The sequence below is a fragment of the Protobothrops mucrosquamatus genome, unplaced genomic scaffold (genome assembly GCF_001527695.2).
Source record: "Protobothrops mucrosquamatus isolate PMUCROS unplaced genomic scaffold, P.Mucros_1.0 scaffold996, whole genome shotgun sequence".
Lineage (NCBI taxonomy): Eukaryota > Metazoa > Chordata > Lepidosauria > Squamata > Viperidae > Protobothrops > Protobothrops mucrosquamatus.
Window position 1 is genome coordinate 46,001 of NW_015387234.1, and position 25,508 is coordinate 71,508.

The following is a 25,508-nucleotide window of genomic DNA, read 5'->3' on the forward strand; positions in this document are numbered from 1 at the left end:
ATTATTTAAAACCGAGTCCACCCCGATTCCTCATTGATGCTTATTCCTGGTGTAGTTAGTGATGCAAGAGTAAAAATAAAAATATGTCATCTTACTCTAAATTGCAACATTGGAGTTGGAAACTCCAATGGAAAATGATGTCTCATATTCATACATGCCCACAAATATTTAATACAGATTGCTCAATAACACTGAACTACATTATTTTCTGGTACTGAGAAGAATGCCTATATTTCATACGGGCATGAAAAGGAAAATAAAAGTTATTCTGAGGCTGTAATATGCAGAAAAATTCAGCAAGGAATCTTTATTTGAAACAGATTCTGCCTATGAAATTGAAGAAATTTAAGATGTATTTCCTGTTCAGTACATAGAAAGTTCCAGCTACACTGAATAGAAAAACTATTCAGTACCTTGTATTAAAAAAAATTCATCCAAATTTATGACATAGTTTAAAAAAAGAGGCAGATTTTTTTTCAGCTCTTAAAAGTGAAGGCAGTTGAAAATGTTATATGAACCTATTAATTTGCAACTGAGATTGTGCATTATCAGTGTTTCACAGGACAATCAATTATTGAAGAGTAGATTTGGAACTATTTTAAAACAATTGCTATGGCTGAAAAGTAGCCTGTGATAAATCCAGCGTCCTCTTCTATACACCCGATTAGTAAAGTAGAAGGAATTTGTATGTCACAAAATATGAATTACTGAGGTTTTTTTTTCCTCATGAGGTTTTCAAAAAATAGACAGGAATCTTGTGGAGGAGGCATGATTAAATATTTCCAAAGGGTTTGAACTCCAACCCCTTTACATAGATATGCTTCTTTTCATAATGTTTCCATTTATCTTTTAGTAACCAACAAAAAGTTGAAATCTAACTATCATAGTGCAGGATCCCAACTTATCCCCAAACCCTATCAGATTACAATGGTACCTCAGTACTTGACTGCTTCAAAACTCGTCAAATTTGGTATTCAACGCATTTTGATGCAAAACTGTTGTCTGGGACTTGTTTGATTGGTACTCAACACACTGCAATAGGAAAAGGGGGACAGCTGCGGAAAATGGAGAGGAAATTGGCCATGCTGGTGTTGGATTAAAGTCTTCATCCTGATTCATCCAAGCCGGGAACAAATAAGCAACATGGCGACTGCTTTGAGAAGAAGGTTACAGTTTATTGAAGAGGCAGAAAGATGGTTCTTGCAGGAAAGAGCAAAGGGAAGAAGAGCTGAGCACATGGGCAGTAGATTTTTATACCCCCTCTAGCCTTTTGTTTGGAATAGTTTCCTGTTCCTGTGGCATGAACTTTGAGGATATTTCTGAATGTTTTTCTAGGCCTTGATATCTGTGATTTAATCCTATTATCATATCCTGCTTCCCTGGTGATGGGGCTAATGACTCCTAGAGTTTGGGTGGGGTATGCAGATTTTAAGTCTCTTTGTCTTGACAAACTTTCTGATGGTTTTGCATTTGCATTTATATAGGGCTGGCTTCTGCTTGGGACAGAGACTTGGGGGCAAGGTTGGTTTCTGCTTTTAAAATACTTTTGAGGAAATATATTTTTCTGCCTTTTTAATATTTCCTTCTCTGGGACTCTGACTTCCCTCACTGGGAAGGTTGCTGATGAAGTCCAGTTTCCTTTTGAAAAAAGCACCTTTGGGACAACTATGACCTGGATGATTGAGAATGTCCATAGACAATCAGAGAACCAAGCTATACCCAAGAATAAGGGCAGATTGCAAAATGACTTGACATTCATAAGCAATAACCAGACTGCAACACTACCAAGGATTTGATCACTCAATACCAGTATCGATGGCTGGATACGGAGATCACTCTCAAATAGTGTTCCCACCATCCCTGAGAGTGGCCTACCTCTGCCTATCACAACCCCAACATTACTGCCTGCTCTTTTTCCTTACTAATCCTCACCCCCCAGTTCCTGTATTCCAGGTCAGAATACTGATATCATTTTTCAATCACTATCACACAAACACAAAACATCTGTATCCCAAAACTATAGCTTCCCAGCTTCTTCCAAGGTGCTATCCACTTCTCCACTGGCCAGCTGCTCAGCCCATAACACTCCAGCAGCAAAGAGACTGGTACAGAGATCTCTGCCTCTCCACCTACATACCCAATCCCCCCCCTTTGCAATTACATATCCATACGAAGTGTGTTCTGGGAAAATCTCCTAGCAGAGAGGCCCCAACAGAGAGACACTCAGATCCCAGTCCACTGAATGATAAGTTGGGATTGTTAGAGGCCTCTGAAATACAATACAGTGGCCTCCAACAGAAATGGAGGCTTGCCAGCTTGGGAGGCAATATTTTTTTAAAACATTTTGTTGGGCAAATTGAGTACTCATTAGAACAGAAAGGGAGAATATAAATCAAATCAGTAATTAAAGTTAAATTTTTGATAGCATACGAAGGAAAGAATTTTGTCTCCCTATCCCCTGTAGCCTCTCCTGGACATTATCCAAAAGTATGAGAATCCTCAAGAGAAAACAAAATTACCTTGAAGAATGTTCTACCTTGCAGATTTGTAGTTGCGGAAATTCTTTTAGCACACTATAACTGGCCAAAATTAATCTTGATCTGGTTCTTCAATTTAATTTATTAAAGCAGAAATAATGATGGCTTTATCACCAAGAATATTCAACTTTTTAAAACTCTTGAGCAAATACAAAGAATAGTAAACATGTTGAGATCCAATCATAAAAGAAGCTGAGATGTCTACCAACAAGAGAAGTATGAATACAAAGGGCAGCATAAGATATAGCAGTGATGGATATATATTGGTTTGGAGAAGATGGATAGATTATATTGAGAATAAATATGGAACTAAAAAGTTTCATTTGGTTTTTGAGTAAATTTGTGATTAATTAAAATTAAAAATTTTGTAATAATGATTTGATATGTTAGTTTAGGAGAGAGCTAAAGGATGTTATAGAATTGTTAACTTAAGGGTAATATAATTTAAGACAGAGTATAATTATTATATTGTAAACCCTGTGTGTAGCTCTGGGAAGTCGGGGGGAAGGGAGGGGGGTGGGAAAGGGTGGGGTTTGAGGGAGGAGGGGAGATATATTGTAAAACTTTTAAAAATTTTCAATAAAAAAAAAAAAGATATAGCAGTGATGGCGAACCTATGGCACGCGTGACAGAGGCGGCACTTGGAGCCCTCTCTGTGGGCACACGTGCCGTTGCCCCAGCCTTGCCTCATCCCGTGACCCCCTCACCAGCAGCCCCTCTGGAGGAGAGTCACCCCCGAGCGTGGCCCATGCGGAGCAGTGCAGCCAAGGACATGGCAGCCAGGCAGTGTAGACAAGATTCTGCCCTCACACCCCATCGCTCACATTTGATGCTGCGGGGTGTGGGCAGAGGGCATGGCCGCAATGGTGCTGCTGGGCTGCCTGGGAGATCTGCGGTGGGCCCTGGAGGTGGTGAGTGGCCCTGCGGGCAGGCGGGGTGGGGGCGGGGCAGGGGGGTGGAGTGGGGGCAGGGGCAGTTTTTGGGCACTCAGTCTCTAAAAGGTTCACCATCACTGAGATATAGTCATGATTAAAAGGAGTATGTTTGTGGATGAATCCTGACAAAAACAAAATTGTAGAAACCAGAGGACAGGGAGAATATGAAGAAACTGAAGAGACAGAATGAGAGAGAAGAATCATTTTGGAGAGAATATGGATGTAGAAAAGAAAAATAGATATTTCATCAACTTCTTATTCAGAAAATATTAGATTATGAGCAGGAAGAAAATTAAGCTAGATGTGGAAAAAGAAATCAGTAAAGACACAGGCATAATAATAACTACCAAGACCCTCTTGCCTTGCATAATTCTTTGCTGCTTTCCCTATCCAAAGCAAAATGTTATATGAAATATACACATTTATGTTGAAAGAGCTGCAGAATTCTGCCCGTCCCCAATGGAGAATGCTGGCTAACCTTATACAGAACTTGTACTTAGAAAAAAATATATTTTCATCTTGGTTAAGACAGAAATCACTCCTATTAATAATTGCTAGATTTTAAACAAATATTTTAAATATAGTTTATGATAATTTATTCAAAAAGCAAAAGAAAATACAGTTGAATGTTTTCATGCAACACATCAGATGAAGACATATGATTAGGATTGTTGTACTAGTTACAGTATAGGTTTTAGTCTATACAAAAAGAGGTTATACAAAGAAAATAAATACTTTGAATTCCTTTCCAGAAAATTATATATTTTAGATTTGATATGCTTTAAAAGGACATTGAAGTATTATTTAGAATTCACAAAAGAGCCACTTCTTTTAAATTTGCTAAGCAAAACACAATTTCACAGTTTTACTACAGAAGATTTCTATGGAGTATGCCGATCTTTTATTCAATTAACAAAACATTGGTTTGGTAAACATTTGTGAGCAGCTAGTAATTTTTCATTTTTTACCTGGAGTGCACAAATTATTTAAAAGAGGGCAAGTTTGGTACTTTTATACTGATGTCACCAATATTAATATTTCTTGGGATTTCAGGAAGATTCATATTCTTTACAGCTGACACAGCCCGGGCTGGGGCTCCTGCTAAACCAGCCTGTATACAGAAGAAAAAGATACCACTAAGATGGCGCCCATTACAATTTACAGTGAAGCATTACAATAAATCATAAAGACACCAATATTAAGTATTAGCAAAACCAGGTGATATTTTGGATTGGAATGAAATGGAAAATTCTGAAATATTCATCTGGAAAGGGGAAGTGGAAGCAGTTCACACAAAATCTAAAATATGGTTAATATGTGTAATGGCAACAATGAAAAATCAACATGTTGTCTGTAAAATAATCAGTTTGAAGTTAATTAACATTAAAGCTCATGCTAGCTTTGATTTTTACTGTTTCTAGGTATTGCACCATATACAGTAAATAGCTTGGGCCAGTTTTCTGATACTTGCAAATGGTAAAATTGACAATTACTACAATTTTGACAATTGGCATTTACTATACAATAGTAAATTGACAATTACACAGTTCTTACAGGATCTGTTTAATTTCAAATAGAAAATAGTTATCTTACAACCTTAGTTTTTAATCAAATTCTCAACATTATAACAAAATAAACTTTTCACATATTTTTGAAGTGATTTTAGCGTGTTAGATGTTTAGCCTCAAGGTTAAAAAAAACCACTAGTTTGATCTAAATCTGATTTAAAATTAAGTAATTATATGTTTAGAAATGTGGATACTAAACCATGATCTAATGAATTTCCTTCTCCTCAAATATGGTGCTCTGTCCTTTCCAAACTGCAAATATGTACAGCAAATTATTCCTGAACAATTGCTAGAACCACAATCAAAATTCAGATTTTTTTCCCATGTAAAATACAAAAAATAAAGTTATTCTCTACATAGAGTACAAGTAATTTGAAGCATGTTGTTTCGATTCAGATTTTATTATTTCACCTAATGCTATAGTTTTAAGCCATTGTTTTAATGTAAGAGAATATAAAAATAATGGTGGGGTGGGCAATGTATAAAGCTGTCTTGTATAATGTTATCAGAGTTTCTCAACTGTTTTGTATTTGCAAGAGAACACTTCAAAACAAAAGAATAAATGAAGCTTTCCAAGGATATTTAACAATTTGAAATTCCAAATACCATCTAACTCAGTGGTTCTCAACCTTTTTAATGCCGCGACCCCCAACCGGTTGTAAGTCGAGGACTAAACCGGTTGTAAGTCGAGGACTAAACCGGTTGTAAGTCGAGGACTAAACCGGTCGTAAGTCGAGGACTTTCCCTGCCCGGGAGCGCCACGCATGCGTCGTTCCGCCCCCTGCGCCGGCCGAGGCGTAGCTGGCAAGCGGCAGAGACGGAGCAGGCCGACCACCAGCTGGCCCAGCTCAAGGGAGGTAAGGCACCCGCCGGAAAAGGGGGAAAAAATGGCGGACAGCCTTGCTTTGCGACCCCCGTGAAATGGTCGATCAACCCCAAATGGGGTCACAACCCATAGATTGAGAACCGCTGATCTAACTATACTTGTGCATATTTTTACAATATTGAGATAATAAGGCATTTTTAATATTGAGACATTACATTCCCTGAACTAACTTATATGAATAGTAAAGTACTCAAAGTTCATGTCTTCTACGGCATTAAGCCTTCTTATATTTGCCTGGAACTTTGACACTCAGACAAATAGAAAATCTTCCTTACACTCCAAAAGCAGCTTTAGTTAGGGCTTTCTAGAAGAAAGCACCACTGTTTTTTGTCTATGATTAACAATTGCTAATATGTTTCACTACCATTTTTTTTTAAAAAAATGCTCCCTGAGAAAATTTTTAATTTACAATGTCTGTATATCACATTTGCATGTGGCTTCTATATATCTATCTAATTATTTCATTTTACAGCATTTACTTACTTTAAAGGTAAGTAATCTAAATTTATTTTAGACCCCATTAATTTTTTCATAAAGAAAAAAAATGAAATGCTAAAGACCACAACTTTATCATAATCATGTTTGTGTGAACATAAAACATACTGAATTCACATAAATATTCCAAGGATTTGGGCCATTAATTCAGAATTTTTCATTAGCTGCCATTAGTTCCCCCCCCCCAAAAAAAGTTCTATTTGGTCAAGAACATTTAATCATAACAGTATTTGCAAAATTCATAAAAGGATTATTTAATAATACATTTAAATAGAAGTTAACACATTCTTGTATAGGAAAACATAATTGCCTTTTTCCAGGAAAATGTAATCTCTGCTTTTTCAATAGCTGGAACTTCCAAGTCCCAATGTTGTATTTTTGCAAGCAAGAGAAAAGCTCACCAGTGTCAAACATACAAATATTAACCTCTAATATCCATCCCATTTTTTTTTAGTTTTAGTAAACCTAAAACAATTTGATATTCCTTGACAGAGCAGCACAAATTAACATTGTTTTATAAAGATTCTTTAAACATTTTGTTTCTCTTGGTGGGTTTCCAAATACCAGAGAACCCTATATCCTGCTTTATTTATTTTTTTAAAGGAAAAATAGTTTACCCTCATTCTAGTACATACTTTCTTTATGCAAGGAAAATAATCTATGTGTGCATCTACATCTACTTAAATAAAGCATATTTATAAATACTTCATATGAACTAGGATTCCTGCCAGCTATTAAAGATATTGATAGACAATGTTTAATAGGATTTCCCTGGCAGGAATTCAGTAGATGAATCTATGTATTACTATAAATGGGGCAAACCACTTCAATTTTAGTTCACAGCTGCCTTTCATCCACCACCACAATTTAAAGTATGAACTAAAAATCACACTATACTTCTAAGACATAGTGGACTGTTCTGGAATTATAATTATGGTAAACAAAAAATCTACCAATGATGCATAGCTATAGGCAATTGTGCCACACATGCATTTCTTTTCATGGGCCCATCCAATTAACATGGAAGTAAAAGAGATGAGGAATATAACATTTTTAAAAATCCAGTCTTCTTCCATCACCCAGCTCATGATTACCAATTCCCTTTCTAGCTAACTTCTATTTTGAGAGTTGGAAAGAAAGACAAAAAGTTACAGCAATTGACAAAGGAATTCAATATGCCTCATCTTAGCAGTTGTTCTTGAATGCATCAGTCATTTTTTTACATGTATTGGAAAAATTATAAAATATCCCATGGAGTTTCACAATTACATCATAAACAAGTTGCCAATGGGCACATTTTTGTGGTTCTAATTACCCATGCCCACATGGTATTAGAAATACAGTGTGAATTTATATACAGCTAAAATTACAACTAATCCAACCACATTTCCCCAGCTGCTTTGTAATCTCAACTTAAATAATCACATAAGTTTGATATGTACTTCAAAATTCAATGGTCACTGAAAGACATAGGGTTGATTCCATAACAATATCCCCAATAAGGACATGGACAAGGGGTGACTGATTTCCTTTCCTGTATTTTGAAAACATTTACAAATGGTAGCTTCTTAGTTTTGGCAAGATCCTTTCATTTTTTTTTAGATAATCAATCATCAGCATGATCTCTAACCCAATGAAACAGCAAGATTCCCTGAGCCTTCAAAAAGAGTGTTTTTTTTCACTGCTTAAAGACTTGCTTATGAAAGGATGGCTGGGAAAGTCACCTCTTGTCTCTCCAACTTTCACTGACATTTGTCTGAATCAAACCTATAACAGGTTGCCTTCAGTGATGCTTGTAATCACAAATTACAGACTGAGCACTCTTACGTGTTAAAAAGGCAGAGATGATAATAATACATTTAACCCAGCTAGCATAAGTGGGAAAGTCATAGTCCTTCTAATTACAAAAATTGACATTTAGCAATGCAAAGCATATTTTAGATTCTTTTCAGGACACTATTTAGTAATATGGAAGTTGTATATTGTATTTCTTTTTTATACAGCACATTACATTGAAACATAAGTGCCTAGCTTTATTGTTTGCTTAAATTATAATTATCTTCCAAATGACAGAATTGTAATAACTCTATTCCAAGCTTTTTTTACAAGATAAATGGATAGATCAACCTCCCAAGTGTTTGTGCTTATTATAAAAGGTAGATCCTTTTATATGCACTATTTTTAGAATTCATTCCTCCAACATATTTGATATTAGATATTATAACTGTTCGTGTTTTCTATCAACACTTCTTCCCAGAACAAGTATGATTCAAAGCAGCAGGGTTATGAATAAGATGGAAGGATGCAGTACAGAATATAAAAGTATGATCATGTTCTCTTCTCATGAGGTTAAATAAATGAACAGAATTAGAGAAAAAACAAAATGAAGTCTGCAAGTATATCAAAATGCCAAACAGATAGAAGACTTACACATACTCTTAGAAATTTCAAGCACTTGGATCACAGCGATAGTAATGGATGGACATGAATTTTTTAAAAATTTTTGATTTATTATCTCCTTTTAAGTTGCCAGACCCAAAAATAAAAACAATGTGTAAAGCAGAAAATAAAACAGCAATATTACATAAAAATAAAGAAAGAACCCTTATCTTGAAGAATATATTTATAGAATTAAAAAAAATGGACTGTTTGGAATGCTCTTAATTAGACTTTAAATCTAAAGTTGTATTTTAATTTTGGTCGCTTTTAACATGAACATAGGATATTGTGAAGCATACTAACTTTAACTGGAAATAGATACCTAGTTACATGATTTTTTTAGGATTATAAGAGAAAATTCTACAGAAATGCTTAGCTATTTAATGATAACATTTGCCTACAAAGAGTGATACAAATAAATATACTGTTTTAGGATTTTACATGCTACTGATTAAGATTATATCTGACATGGAACATGGACTGAGCTTTAAATGCTTTCTTATTTTAGCATTCTCTCATTTGCTAGCAAAACCTCCTCAGTAACATTAACTAGCCATATTCAATCTTAACCCATTCAAAACTTATTGACAATAATTTCTCAAAGCCCTAAAATGTTTTTTTCTTTTAAATATTATTCTTGTATTTAATTTCTCCAGATTTTGTTTTTCAAAATGGATATCTAATTTAAAATAGTATTTATATTTTTCTAACTAACAAAAGTTCTCAGAGAAAAAAAAGAGAACGGATACATAAAAACAGTATTTAAACCACAGTTGCTACTATGGCTATCTAGTTAGATACTTATAATTATTATTGGAGTTACCTAATTGTGTAAATTTGTAACACAGCATAGAAGCATTAACATAGGAGCAGATGGGGGGGGGGGCTTGGAGGATGCTAACTGCATTTTGTTACACTATTGGTAACAGCTTAAAAATACAAAGTTCACTTCAAAGTCTTTACCCGCTATAAACTCCCTAGAATTACTGTGTAGTTTTAAAAATTGGGAGAAAAAATATCACCAGCCCTAACATAGAACATCCTGTGAAAATTGAAGATTTTAGCTTAAAAAAACAAAACACCTCTAATTCTCCACATCTTTTTTTGCTACAATCCAATGCAAACCCTATAAATTGTTCCTGTTGGGGGAGCCCTTAGAAAAGTGGGGATGACAGAAATAGAAGATGCTCATCCATAGCATGAATTTAGGCGTTTTTCATTTGAACAAGGGGTCTATTATATTAAACTCTTCAAAAATATTTATGTATAACAACTGATTAATCTTACAATGTAAAACCTAACACGCAGAGTTTGTACTCCTGCATTCTCAGTAAGGATTAGAAAGGTCAGCAGTTCTGAATAAATATTAAAGAATTGATGGTGACTAACATTTTATGAATGTTCACGATTTCTCCCTTCTGGAACATGAATTCTCAATGGCTGGCCTTGGTTTTAAGTGATATATCAACGATATTAATTATAGTAAAGGACAGCAAAAGTTTCTGTCCATCCAGGATCTGAAATCAGCTTAACATCTTATTTTCACATCTTTGGTTTTTTTTAAAAAAAAACATATATATTCTAACAGATATTAATCTAATTATAGACATAATATAATTATGGTTAACACAGATGCTTGAATACTCTAGAAATAAACAAAAGGCATGAAAGAATAGAGTGGATATGATAGCATTCTGATTTCTGACTAGCTGATTATAACCAGGCAATTAGGAACACCATATCTATAGCAAATAAATTAGATTTGTTAATGATGTGGGCATTCAAATGATAAAATTACATTTTAAAGATAGAAATTCTAAAGCTGAACACTAATGAAAGGAGAAAACAAAAGTAAAAATATATGAAGTTAATGATAATCTATTAAATACACTACAGCAATAAAAGATGAAGGAAACCAGCACAAAAAGTGGGCTACGAAGACTAATATGGGTTTATCAACACGTAATTTTTGAGTCTGGCCTAATTTATCATTTGCCTTTGACATCATTTTGCTTTCCCTTATTTTAAAGCAGCACATTTTTTTCTGAAAATTAGCAATACCTGTATCTACCTGTCCTGTCTGGGAGACTGAAAGATAAAGGTCTGTAAAGAGAAGAATGGAAAGAACTAGAAAAGATCAGGTGGTTTGAAAAAATGAGGACTGACTTAAAACGACCAAATTCACACCCAGCTGAAGACTACAGAAAAAACACAAGAATATCAATTCTTCCAGGGAACACCTTCCATGTCACTGATAGTGCCTGACACTCATCCCAAATTTTCCCTTTTACCAAAGACTAAACTTTATTAATTTGGCTTATTTTTCTTCTGAAGAAAGGGTATAAAAAATTGACAAGTAAATTTGACCGTGTCTTGTTAAGAGAAGCAAAAGATACTTCTGCTTAACATTTCAGTTGACGTATGTTGGGGAAGCAGGACCTTCATTTCATTGTAAGCAGTTGTCCACCCATTTATTTTAAAGCAGGCCACTCCCTTTGAACAAAATTATCCAGGATTAGCTTGATTATGAAGTGAAGCCCAGCTGCCTAAAAGTGCAGCAAAACTGACATTCGTATTGAATGTATTTGAAAAAAAAATGGTATTTGAGTATCAACTGGAAATAATAGTGCCATGATTTGGATCCAAAGACCCACATGCAGTATTTTGTGCATGCATCAGGGTTTGCCCAACACAATTCCAAAAAGTCATTCTACTTACACTTCAAGATAGTATGCAGTGCAGTTGTGGGATGGAGAGGGAATTAGTAATATGCACACATAGTGTGTAAGCAGAAGGGATATTTTGGATCAAAGGCAAAAGATTAGGAGTTGACATGAAAACAAAAGTATCTTCTCCAAAGTAAATACCAAAGAGGTTTTAAAGGGTTTCATTAGTTCATTCACAGACTATATTGCCTTTTTGTCATTATTATTTTGCTCTGTAATATGCACTGATAGAAAGTAAAAGTTGTAAAGTACTATTCCATTAGTACTTTGTTAAATACCTGTCAAGTTTTATTTGCATACACAGAAAACAATTAATCATTCAGTGAGGCAATAGAAATTAAAATTAACCTGGACTACTATACTGAAATGGTTTCCTTCATTATTTAAAACTCAGGAACAGGTTAATCCTTTAAAACATAATTTAATAAAAAGGAACATATTTGTAGATTACTAAAACTGCACTTCAAAAAAGAATGAAGAGGTCCTTTATCTCTTGAACCACTCAAAGAAATTACTGTATATTTAGACAAGCCTGATTCCAATTTTATTATACCTTTATTTTTGCACCAGCATATAACCTCTTAGCATAGGTATGCAAATTTCTGTGCTTCTCAGCCAGTGCTGCTCTGCTCTTTAGTTAGAACATAGCTTAAATAATAATTTTAAAAATGCAACCAAATGGTGAATAGAGAGATTTTATGAATTTTCAAAGCAAATTTACTTGAAAAAAGTTTATCAATTGGGATATCTTTTTTATTTGTAGTATGTATGATACATATTTTAGATTATAGACAGATACAGAAAATAATGTATATGTCATACCTATTTATATATCACAATATTTACCTGTTTATCACAAATTTACCCAAAAGGAAGACAAGCCTGAATTTAAGATTATCATCCCAAACAAGAAAATATACCAACATCTTGTACACCTTTCTCCACTTGGGCAATCTAATTGAAACTAATCCTGGAGACTGTCTACCTCCTTATTGCACCATTAAATATTTACACCTAACATATATTTGCACGTGCTTTTCTTTCTCTCTTTCAGTATATAAAATTGATAATCACCTAAATATGCATACAATTACATACTCTGTTTCTCACACACAACACATGCCCTTCTTCCTTTCCAGCAGAATTAGCAAATAAAGTAGCAGAAATGCAGATGGAAGACGGACAGCTATACTATAAAGAGCAAGACAAAATAGGATGTAGAGCAGCAGCTCCTAACCTTTTCTATACCCCACACCCCTAAAATGCTTCTGATATATTCTTGCACCCTACAAAAGTTCAAAATAATGAATTATGCATATATACTATAATTTTGAAACTTCAAAACCCAAGGTTTGCACCTCATAGTACAGTGTTTCTCAACCTTGACAATTTTAAGGCATGTGGACTTCAACTCCCAGAATTCCACAGCCAGCTTTGCTGGCTGTGGAATTCTGGGAGTTGAAGTCCACATGCCTTAAAATTGTCAAGGTTGAGAAACACTGTCATAGTATATCGTCTCGCACCCCCAGGGGGTGCGAGCACCCTTGGTTGGGAGCCCGTGATGTAGAGGAAGCAAAGTAGCTGAATAAGGAAAAAAAGAAAAACAATTTACAGAAAACTCATCTTTTGCACTGTGCCCAGTAAGCACAAATCTTATGCATCCTTATTCTGTAGGGTGTGAAACTCAAACCAATAACTTTTACTCTCCCAATAGGCAAACTTAGGGCTTTACTTGTTTATAGTCAGTAAGAAATCCAGTAACTCTCTATTTCTTTTTAGTAGCCTCCACGGCAAGCTGTGATGATGCCACAATCATGATTTACACACAGTGACATCAGATTAATGCCACAATCATGCCTTGATGTTGGGGCAGGTAAATTGCAGCATTTCCATGATGATGTCATCATGTTGTTTTGTCATTTATCTCCTCCTCCCCGCCACCCACATTTTTGCACAAGACATGGGTAGCTGTCCCATCCTCTTGTTGCCCATCCTCTTGTTGCCCTCCACTGTAGAGATGAGTTGCTATAGCAAGACAAAAAAGAGGAAGAATTCAAAACATTATGCCTGCCTTACCAAGAGTCAGGAGAGGATAAAAATGTCCCAAGTCCACTGTTAGAAAGTAATTTTTCTAACCTTGATCAGGGTGACTAGCTGGCACTGCAGATGGAAAACGTTCATGGACTCTGCATTTTTCTCAAGAGAGGCAAAAGCAGTGGATACCAGCTTTTCTCATTCTCCTGCCTCTGTTCTAGCAATTCCTTTGGACTATTTGAAGATTGCTGCCTATGGTTTCTTCCATTTGGGTAAATATGGTATAAAACTAGATCAAATTAGAAAATAAAGACTTGACCAAAGGTGTTTTTTGTCACTGAAATTAAGATATCTGCATTTTTGGCAGGTTTTCTTTTGCAAGCAAATAGCCATGAGAGGGCAGGAAAAGGAATGTGATTCTGGGGCAGGGGGAAAGCTTCTCTCCAAAGGGCTGCTAAAGAGTAAATAAAGTTACTGAGAGGCAAAAGGATAGAAAATGTATTTAATGTCTCATTTAATTTGATAGGAATTCATGAAGTTATTTATAGTTCTTTTGATATTTTGTGGAAAGAGAATCAGCAGTTTTGTTGATTATTTAACAAACATTTTTACTTAACTCAAGATATATTACCCTTTTTTAAAAAAAGAAAAAGAAAAGGTAATGCTATGATAACACAGCACTTATCATGTTTTAGGATTAGCTAAGGTTCTTAATTGTGTGTTCAATTTTTTTAGGGGCACATGCTCATCTTATTAACATTTTTAAATTTCTATTTGCTACAAAAATACCATTTAGTGAGCCAATCTAAACAGGGATTCCTCAAAAGTTTTGCCCTGAAGGCTTATCTGGAATGCAGGGAACATATTATGGGCACTTTCAAAAGTGACCTGTCCAAAGCTTTTTCAGACTTGGCAACTTTAAGATACAGACTTCAACTCCCATAAATTCCCCAATTACTGCTAGCTGGGGAATTATGGAAGTTGAAGTCCACAGATCTTAAAAGTTGCCAAGTTTGAAAAACGCTGGCCTGAATTATTCTAACACAAAATTTAGCAGAAGTTAAAATATTTTAGGCTGCTCTTTGCCATATTTTATGGCTTCTGAGAATTAAACAAAACACACTTCCAAACAAAAAAATGGGTTGGTTTTTTAACAACATGCTGGCTTCTCGTTTATTCTTTTAATTAAATGTATCTAAAAATATTAATATCAAATTAGGTAGAGCCTGGAACACAACAAAAAATGTATCCACATGTACACTACTACATAAATGATGGTTATCACCATTTTAAACAGGCTTTAAGAGTCAGAAGCCTTGACTGAAGGAAGCTCAGAAATATAAATGCAAATGGGAATCTGATAGAAGAAAAATGAAATGTTCAGCTATTTAAGCACTCAACAAAGGCTTTATCATGCCACATTCTAAATGGTGACTTGTAGCAATCAAAATAGCCAAGTATTAAAAAGTAGACGACTACTTTGGATCATGCAACTGTATGATCATGCTCCAACTGGCTTTACCAACTTTCATTCTTACCTCAGATTTTTCCAGTTTATTTTGAGCATCAATTTGGGTGACTATTTCATTCATGTTCGTCTCCAAAACCATTCCGCCCATCACCATTTCAGCCAGGATATTATGAACCTAAAAAGAACACTCAATAAACAATGGTTGCACCAATTATATCAATAATGCAGTTGTATTTTATTATGCTTTTTCTAAAGTATGCTTATCTTAACATAAATCAACTTTCCTAATATAACATTTGTAATAGATCAAATATATATTTCTTTCATCTGAAGCACAAGTGCAGTGTAGCACCAAGAACATTCACCCTCTGGTATGAAAAATAATTGGATAACTTTGGGACAACCATTTGAAATGAACCTAACCTACCTTGTAGATTATTGATGCGAGGGGTAGGGGGAATTATATATACCACTTTGAATTTTAAGAAGAAAGGTGGAATATAAATCTAATGAAAAGAATTGTGTTGAAATTTAAACTTTCGATTGCTACATCAACTAAAATAATTTTTAAAAAATTATATTCAAGTTTACCAAGTTTTCACATCATGTCTCAGACATTTGACCGCTACAAGCAGTCTTTCCCCCGCTGGTTTGGAGGGCTTCCTCAGATCAAACAGAAGGGCCACCGCCCTCCCACGATCAATGCCTTCTCCTTCTCCGTTGCCTCTTTGGGGTGACTTTTGACCCTTTTTAGGGTCCCCAGCGGGGCAAAATCGAACACGGAAGACGAAACCCCATCTTCCTGCGCCCATCATGCCACGACGTCAAACCAGAAGTCGGCAGCATAGTTTTCTAAATCTTTAACTTAGAACACAATATTCAAGAGGCTGATTTCAAATAAAGCATGCAATGATTCCATTCTTAATAACTAGAATGTACTATATGTAATCATTTTTATACTTCTTTGCAAAGAAATTCTACAGGTAAGAATGCCACAAATGGTATTTAATGTTTCAGTAAACTAAAAATTACTACCCTATCTATAACTGAAATATGAAAAAAACATATCTGATGGAAGCAGAAACAAATGTTTCTCAGAAGATTGTGACTTCATGTTACAGCATCTCACCACAGTACCTTGTCTACATGGAAAATTAAATCCAGTTCACAGACATTCTCAAAACACTTGTCTAAAGTTTCTACAAAAACCTGTAAAGGAAAAAAAAAACAAAGGGTCAAAGGTGAATAGCAACTTAACCTCGACATTATGAACAAACATGAAATCAAGTACTATTTACTATAAAGAAGTCAGGAAGTCAAATATATCCATATGCCTTGTCTCTTGGAAGATTGTTTTTAGCTGGCTGTAAGCCGCCCTGAGTCCTACGGGAGAAGGGCGGGGTATAAATTTAATAAAATGAATGAAATGAAATGAAATGTCAGAAACATTAGTTTTCTTGCTAAGCGATATGGTTGTAAACTGGGAAAAAAACATGACCCCGCCAACTTATAAGGACAGTTCTGGCAGCAGTGAAGCACATCATGTGATCATGACTTGGAACTCCCTGCTGGCTTCCCCACTGACTTTGCTTGTCAGAAGCCTGTGGTGAAGCTTGTAAATAGCGATCATGTGACTGTGAGACATTGTGACTGTCATAATTGTATCCAAGTTGCCAAGTGCCTGAATTGTAATCACATGACTGTGAGGACGCTGTGATGGCCACAACTTCGAGGATTGGTCACAGGCCTCCCTGTTCAGTACTGTCTTAACTTCAAACAGTTGCTGCATGAATGGGTCTGTAAAGAGATCAAATTTTATTAATATAATGCTCTAGCACTTACATAGAAATGTAAGCTCTCATATTTCATGCTAATTCCTATTTTGAAAATGCAGGAAGGCTAGATTATCATCTAAAAGATTATTTTTAGTCTATTGTTAGATACATCCACTACTTGAACATTACATTAATCTCAACCAGATCTACAAAAATTAGCCTACTAATCTACATTGGGTCATTCTGTAGTAGACAATTAGCATCCTTATATTGCTGTAATTTAGGAGCAATAGCCTACTGCTACAAACATCACCAAAAACTATAGTTTATTTTTATAAAAACAGAAATGTTTACCAAAAAGGCCATTGTTAAAAGTACAGCATATACTGAATATATGGTATCAGAATATATACATGTATTCTAAAAAAACCAAAAACAACTCCAGATGTTTGCTCTAAACTTCATTTCCAATTTGACCAAGGATAAACAAGCTGTTCTTTGCTTGCTCACTTTTCACCTGTGTATTTCTAATCTTACTATATTAAGTTTGTTGCTTTTTCAGTGAGCCTAGCATTATCTTACTTTTTAATTAGCAATATGGCTAGAAAATTAATAACAGCTTAACAGTCTAAATATGCTTAGGAACTCTTATTATAACTGTAAGCAAAATATGGTGGACATTATTTCAGCTATGACATAAATTAAACCCATCTGTTTAAGAATGGAGTTTGTTTAGATTTCAACATATTTTGTTTTGAAACAAGACTATTCCCTTTGTTTACATAAAGGGATTTATGCACTTAGTGATATTTCTTCCTTCAATACTCACCAACTGAAAAGACCAATTTTGAATATTGTTCCAAGTTAATAATGTAGAAGCTAACATGCTACAAAATGCCAGTTTCAAGCATATTTTTTATTTTGAAGAAAGTCTCTGGGTTCCATTCACTTCACCAACCTAAAAAAAACCCTACATTGTTCTTGTTAAAAAAATAGCATTCTAGTTGTAATACATATGAGCATCACCGCTTATTGCCACTCAAACATATATGAAGCAATTATAATTTTAATCCAATTTTTTTTTCCATTATAAAGAAATACTATCACTCCGTATCTCCATTCTGTATCATGTAGCAAACTCAACATGCATTTCTAATCCACAAGATATATAGTACGCATTACATTTCTGACTTCCTCTTTATGTATTACATATATATGCTATAGTTTGGGCTTGTTCAGTTTAACTATAGTTTGAATATAGCCACAAGCTTTCTTATGCAATCTAAAACAGAAATGAAAGCTTGCATATTCTTTCTTGTAGTACTAGAGCACGGGTGTCAAACTCGCCACGTCATGTGACGTGTCGCGACGTATCACGACTTTTTTTGCATTTCCAGAGCTGGAGTGGGCACAGCCACCGTATGATGCAACTGGTCTGCGGGCAGGCAGTTTGACACCCCTGTATTAGAGAATTGGAAAAGTGTTAACTTTAACTCATTTTCATGATAAAACAGCCTATTCATCAATCAATGTTTTAAGAACCAGCTTACAATGTTCACTATCTGTTGTCATGATTTCCTCAGATGAATCCTTGTCAGAGAATGAGAAGTAACAATGTCAAGGGTAGGTTATTTGTCAAAGACTTCAGACTTGGCCTGGAATTTTGGGTTTATAACCCAGACACATTGACCATGATTGACACTTCTCAACCCTCAATTTCTTACTGAGACAAATATTTTTGCCAAATGGGAAAGCAAATTCAGAATTGGAAAGAAAAAAGCTAAAAAGTTCAGTGGTGCTAAATATTTCTTCTAATGGGATATATAGAGCCCCTACTCAGTTTAAAAGTAGTATTTCTACATATAAGCCCTTAACAAATGCATAGTTGCAGAGAATAAACTTTATTTGTAGCATTATGTTCCTGTCTCTAGTGCCTATTTCCATCATATTCCTGAAGAGGCATAGATTCCACTTGTCTCTTGTTATGATAAGAACCAGATCTAATTTTAAAAAACTCTCTAACCATATAAGAACTGACTCTCCCATTGTTGTGGATCTGAGTTGTTGCTTTCTGGTGCAAGAAGATTAGGAGTAAAGCACATCAAATTATAATGATGCAGGTATGTTACAAACTTTCTAAGCATAATGTCAAAATAGGTGCTTTTAGCTAAAGAGAAAAGGTACACTAAGTCATTATGCTGCCATAAAAGTATTACTGAAACAGAATAAAATAAGACTATTCAAGTGTCTGCACAACTAAGCGTTTCCTGGTAGTGATATTAACATGTCTAATTCTACAAATCACAATGTATTATGTAGGCAGCATTTAAAAAACAGCAAGAGTGCACACAAAAAGACTGATTGAAAGCTAAGATTAGGGGAATTAAAGCTACATAAGTGCAAACTTATGTTTTCAACTGCAAAGATGAATGGAAGCCACTAAAAACATACTACACTTTGTTGTTTGTCAGTGAATAAAGGGACATTCATTTTCAAATCACTGCAATTAGAAAAGTAACATTAGACTCTAATGGTAAGTTAGCACCTAGCTCCCTCTACTGCTTTATTCTGGAACCCACAGTTAACAAGTTTATATATTAGGGTAGAACATGTTTTTAAAAAAGAGCTTTGGATCCCACATATAGCTGTTGCACTGCTGCTCTATTAATTAAAGTAGTCTACCCTTTATTTTTCATGTTTACTGAAAGTCTAAAAAATGTACATGCTTTAAGGAAACAGTTCCCAAGTTAGTAAGATTCTTAAAGCAGCCACAACTTTTTTAGGTATGCATAAAAGCCTGAAAGTTGGGTTACTTTAATGAATAAAAAGATGCTTGCTCACACAGAATTCAAAACACTTCTAAATTATTTTAGAAGTATGCACATCCCTATTATATATAAAAAGCAATTATTTAATTTGCAGAAGTTAGGAAGTCCAAGTATAGTCGGAGAAAAATGTCTAAGATTATCTTCTTTATGTAAGCAATACAAAAAAATTATATAAAACTTTCACATTTTATACAAAGTTATCTAAGGTAGCATGTGAGCCCCACTTATAGAATATAATTATAGTATAATCAGAGGCATTACCCATGATTTGCAGGACTATTTATCTCTGACTTACTCTCTCCATCCCATTAGATCTGACAGAATGAGCATGCCTTGGTGTCCTCAATGAAACAATGCCATCTAATGGGACTCAGGAATTATGCTTTTACTGTCCTGGCACCTGCCGTTTAGAACAGCAAATCCCATGAGATCCAAAAGGCCCAAATCTTGCTCTGCTTCCAAAAAGCTTTAAACATTTGGTTTTATCCCAAAGAACTGAGTTAGGATATTGGATAGATCCACATGGAACAATGATCTAGGTTCTTGAATAGATTTGTGTTTTGTGCTGTTTGTGCTATTTTATAATGTCGTTCTTTAATTTTCATTGTTTAACTTTTTTGTTTTTATGTTAACCACCCAAAAATGCACTTAATGAGCTGAGTGCCCAAAAAATAAATAAAAGAATGGGACTATCTATACCAGGTATGTCAAACTCGCAACGTCACGTGACATCACACGACATATCGGGACTTTTTCCCCATTGCTGGCAATGGGGTGGGTGCGGTTTCAGCGTGACACATCCGGCCCGCAGGCCGGCAGTTTGACATGCCTGATCTATACTATGGCAGCCCAAAAGTGGTTTGACCAGTTATGGATGTACTTATTCCTAATACCGTAACAAAAAACATATACTACTTATACTATCCCATGGAATTTATGATCCCTAAACTTGATCAGAAAACCAATTTAAAAAGTAGTACAATTCCCAAATAAGTCTCAATTGCAACATCAGATTTCAAAAAGTCCAGCTTTGTAATTACCTTCCTTCAGACACCTACTCCTTTATTGGTTAATACGTCAATGTGAGGATAAGGAACTTGCAGGCAAGTGCAACAACCAAAATGCAAATTATGTTTTGTAACAGCAAAGGGCTATGATTAAATACTACACTACATTTTGAAATAATGGAGAACTACAAGTTCTCAACTTACAAACATTCGTTTAGTGACCAAAGTTACAATGGCACTGAAAAAAGTGACTTATGATCATTTTTCACTTATGACTGTTGCAGCATCTACATGATCACGTGATCAATCAGAATAGAGCTGGAAGGGACCTTGGAGGTCTTCTAGTCCAACACCCTGCTCAAGCAGGAGATCCTATATCATTTCAGACAAGTGATTGTCCAGTCCCTTCTTAAAAACCTCCAGTGATGAAGCCCCCACAACTTCTGAAGGCAAGCTGTTCTACTGAAAGTTGTCCTCACTGTTAGGAAGTTTCCCCTTCATTCCAGGTTGCTTTTCTCCTTGATTAGTTTCCATCCATCGTTTCTTGTCTTGCCTTCTGGTGTTTGGAGAATAAGTTGACACCTCTTCTTTGTGGCAGCCCCTCAAATACTGGAATATTGTTATCATGTCACCCTTAGACCTTCTTTTCTCTAGATTGGCCATACCCAATTCCTGCAACCGTTCTTCATATGTTTTTATCTCCAGCCCCTTAATCATCTTAGTAGCTCTTATTTGAACTTTTTCCAAAGTCTCAACATCTTTTTTCTAATGTTACCAACACTAGATGCAGTATTCCAGGTATGGTCTTACTAAGGATTTATAAAGTGGTATTAATACTTCACGTGATTCATACACTTGGCAACTGGCAGATATTTATGAGGGTTGCAGTGTCCCAACATCACACAATCTCCTGACAAAGTCAACCGGTAAGCCCGATTCACTTAACAACCATGCTACTAAGTAAACAACTGTAGTGATTCATTTAAGATCTGTGGCAAGAAAGATCATGAAATGGGGCAAAATTCACTTAACTGTCTTGCTTAGCAACAGAAATTTTGAGCTCAGATGTGGTTGTAAATCAAGGACTACCTGTAATCTTTTACACACTGAAAATGATATACCTTACATTTATTTTATCCTATCATTTTCCAATCGCAAAGAAGTATGACCAATATTTTTTTATCACATTCCAAAGGATATTTTAGAGCTTACATCAGCTCCTTAACCTTAATATTGGGAAGTTACAACTGTAGTTATTTCCTGATACTTGTACTAATACATAACACTAAGAAAATATTCAAATAAAAATACTGAGAAATTTGAAAATTTAAAGGCCATGAATAAGAGATCAGTTTAATTGTTATCCAATTACAGTATTATGTTAGTGAAATAGTATTTCTCAAGATTTCTGATCTCCTTTATTATCAAGTAAGAAAACAAAGAACAACTACAGAATACAATATTGTGACCCTCTCGTAGATGACTTACTTGTATTAGATCTAAAATGCCAAGTTCACTTTCTGAAGAATCAACGCAGAAAACAAAGTACAATGTAGCATAATGGCGATATATCAATTTGTTGTCAGATCCACCTATTAATCTAAAATAGAATAGTGTGTCAAAGAGCAATTAACAATATTCCAGCGGTCTTGGTTGGTAGCTAAAAGAGAAAACATGAGGCATAATTGTGGGAAATTTAATGATAAAAATAACTGATAATCTGAATATATATTTTTTCACTAGTTTTGATACTTAAGAAATGTTCCACAATAGTAGATATAGAAACACTGTGAAGATAAATTTGATCAAAGTGTCCCTTTCATAAATATATCGTGTTCGCACTACAATAAAAAATGAAAAATTTAAAAGGTTCTTACACAAGATCTAGAATGACTAAGGGAAAGAGGCTGCAAACTGAGTGCTAATGAAGATTTAAGATCATACAATAAATAATGGTCTAACCAAACATTTACATGTTTTTCAAGGAAGGAGTTTAACTACAACAGTCCTTGTGACTTAAGGTTCAAATTCTGCTTCCAGTTAATAGTATCAGAAAAGTGTGAATGAATCCAAATGCCATGTTTCTGGTTGTACACGTTCCATATTTCTCTCTCTCAATCTTTTTCTCTCTATATATCTCCAGAATAGGGCATTAATAAGTATCAGGCTTGGTAAAGATTACAGTTTTCCATTTCACTTTAAGAGTTTCTATTTTAGAACAACTCTCAACACAATGTATATATGCACTGAGTATATAGCTTCTAATTTGATCATACTTACAAGCCTCCTTCTAAGAAATTACAAACATTTTCATCACGTTTTGATACTAAATGGAATGTTTCTCTGATAATCTGTTGTTGTATATCTTCACTCTGAAAAGAAAGGAACATGTTGATGTTTCCAAATAGAACCATTCATCTGTCATCATTTATAACAATACAACTTTTATAACAAAAACACATTTGTTAAAAATGTAAGCCATTCTATTTCCAGTGACTCTAAGCAATTTAAAAGTAAATATATTTTCTTTAAAAAGGAAGGAGACAAAAATAAAAGATGGCAAAGATGACAAGAATCAAACAGGAATGAAAAAGAAACACAATCCAGGGGGGCTTTATTCGTGCTTGCAAAAGGCCTTGGGAAGAGCTTAAGTAGCAACTGAAAAGCTGTTGTGTTTTCACAGTTAATATCAGACCAGACCCAAAGAGACTTATGTTAAAACTCTCCAGAGGTTCAATGACTCACTGTAGGATTTTAAATACTTTGGAATGCTGCTTCAGATGAAAATGTATGCTGTATTGAACATTTGGAGGAAAGTTCAAATGTAATATTTTATTTTTAGATTATACAAAATTATATCTTACAACCTCAGTGAATCTGATTTTGTTCCAAATTTGTTCCAATGTTGAGGAAATCCTTTGGAATAAATCTAAGCTGATATGCCAAGTTCTTGATCGTTCTATTTAACACTCCCCATAACAAATCTTTTTCATAGGAAAATACAATTAAGACGCTAGTATACAAACATTTGTGATTTATTGCATGTCCATGCTGCTAATCAGAACTGGCACATTTATGTAACAAAGCATTCACACATACACAGTTACATAACAAAACATTCACACATACACAGTTGTGTAGAAAAAAAATAATATTTTTCTATATATTGGCAAAGCCACATTATACCAATTTTAACAGAAAATAAGCAACTCTTAAGACATTTTGTTTTGCATTTCTCTTTGATAAACATATATTTGCTGTTGTTTTCCCTCTTCCATCAGGTACCTAATAGTAGCAAGCTGAACACTCAACTTTTAATTTATAACAGTGCACAGGATCAACTTATATTATAGTATATCATCAACTGGAAAACAGCTTTAATTCTCAAGCAACATGAGAAATTCATTGCATCCAACCAGGCTCTCCTGTTTCCGATCTTACTTTTTTTTAAAAAAAAGAGCTTCAAATTTATATCAATCGGATCACAACCTCTATCATTCCCAGCCTATTTGACCAATAGTGAGAAGTTTAACCTGGAAGCTCCAGGTGAGCAAAGTTGCATAGCAATCTGGCTGGGCACAACAGGAGCTGCAATCCCCAAACGTTTAGAAAATATCAGATTGCTACATGGGCCATATATTCATTTCATAAAGATTTTAAGATTTTTTTTTTTTACATTTTTTTTTACTTTGCTCTTGAATTTTCCTTTGTAAAGCAAAATTATAAACCTAAATTTTTACCCTTCTAAACCTCCTTCAGATTTGCCCTATTCAGGTGTGTCCTTTGGGAAAATAAGGGCATTGCACGTTTCGGAAACAACCGCTAACCAACTCAGCCGGCTGCTTCTGCCGTCTAGGGCAGTGGTTCTCAACCTGTGGGGCGGGACCCCATTTGGGGTCGATCGACCATTTCAAGGGGGTCGCCAAGCAAGGCTGTCCGCCATTTTTTTTGTCCGCCAATTTTTTTCCCCTTTTCCGGCGGGTGCCTTACCTCCCTTGGGCTGGGCCAGCTGGTGGTCGGCCTGCTCCGTCTCTGCCGCTTGCCAGCTACGCCCCGGCCGGCGCAGGGGGCGGAACCACGCATGCGTGGCACTCCCGGGCAGGGAAAGTCCTCAACTTATGACCGGTTGGGTAGTCCTCGACTTACGACCGGTTTAGTCCTCGACTTACGACTGGTTGGGGTCGCGGCATTAAAAAGGTTGAGAACCACTGGTCTAGGGCCAGGGGTAGGCAACCTGAGATCTCCCGTTATCTTCTCCACCTCTCGCGCAGAGCCACTAGGAAACCCTGAAGAGTCCGACCTGGGGAAGAGGCGCTATTGCAACACGTAAACATCTAGCAAATAAGTCTCCCTTCCGCCCTTTCCTCCTAGAGCCGAATCGGGTTCCTTAATCTGGCGCTCGCCACACGACGAAGACTTTCAACCCGCCTCGCATCGACTTCCCCGTCACGGCGTCGAGCCATTCCCACCCCAACCCGCGCCTTCAGAGGACGACTGGACGGCGCCCATTCAACCCGTTTTCCTGGGCTCGTCCCGAATAATAAGCCCGCCGCCCCGGAGGGCGCAAAGGGTCCCGTGCGTCGTGAGGACGCAGCCCCCTTCCCCTTAAGCCACCCGAGGGCGGCCTCCCTTTCGACACTCACGTAGCGCTGGTAGAATTTGGAAAGCCGCGGCTTCCCATGGTTGTTGAAAATGAGGATCGCTTTAATCATGGTGAGGGCGTCGGCGGAGGACCCCCCCCACCGAGACGCGAGGAGGGGGCTCGCGGACCCCACTCTGCGGCGCGCCGAGTCGGCAGAAGCCCCTC

At 35.8% G+C, this 25,508-nt stretch overlaps 1 protein-coding gene across 1 annotated transcript; it reads right to left on the reverse strand.

Annotated features, from left to right (window-relative positions):
- Positions 1-4,339: 4,339 nt before the first annotated feature.
- AP3S1 (adaptor related protein complex 3 subunit sigma 1) lies at positions 4,340-25,508 on the reverse strand. Its single transcript, XM_015819831.1, has 6 exons — positions 25,345-25,508; positions 22,982-23,073; positions 22,190-22,301; positions 16,229-16,300; positions 15,159-15,266; positions 4,340-4,583 (listed from the first exon to the last, which is right to left on the reverse strand). Exons 1-6 carry the CDS (start codon positions 25,411-25,413, stop codon positions 4,455-4,457), a joined length of 582 nt encoding a protein of 193 aa, XP_015675317.1. The 5' UTR covers positions 25,414-25,508; the 3' UTR covers positions 4,340-4,454.

Coding starts and splice junctions, on each gene's coding strand:
- AP3S1 (XM_015819831.1), bottom strand. CDS start 25,413: ATGATTAAAGCGATCCTCATTTTCAACAACCATGGGAAGCCGCGGCTT. Junction 16,301..22,189: donor GCATTTTAGATCTAATACAA/GTAAGTCATCTA, acceptor TTTCCTTTACAG/GTTTTTGTAGAAACTTTAGA. Junction 4,584..15,158: donor ATAAACTGGAAAAATCTGAG/GTAAGAATGAAA, acceptor TTCTGTATACAG/GCTGGTTTAGCAGGAGCCCC.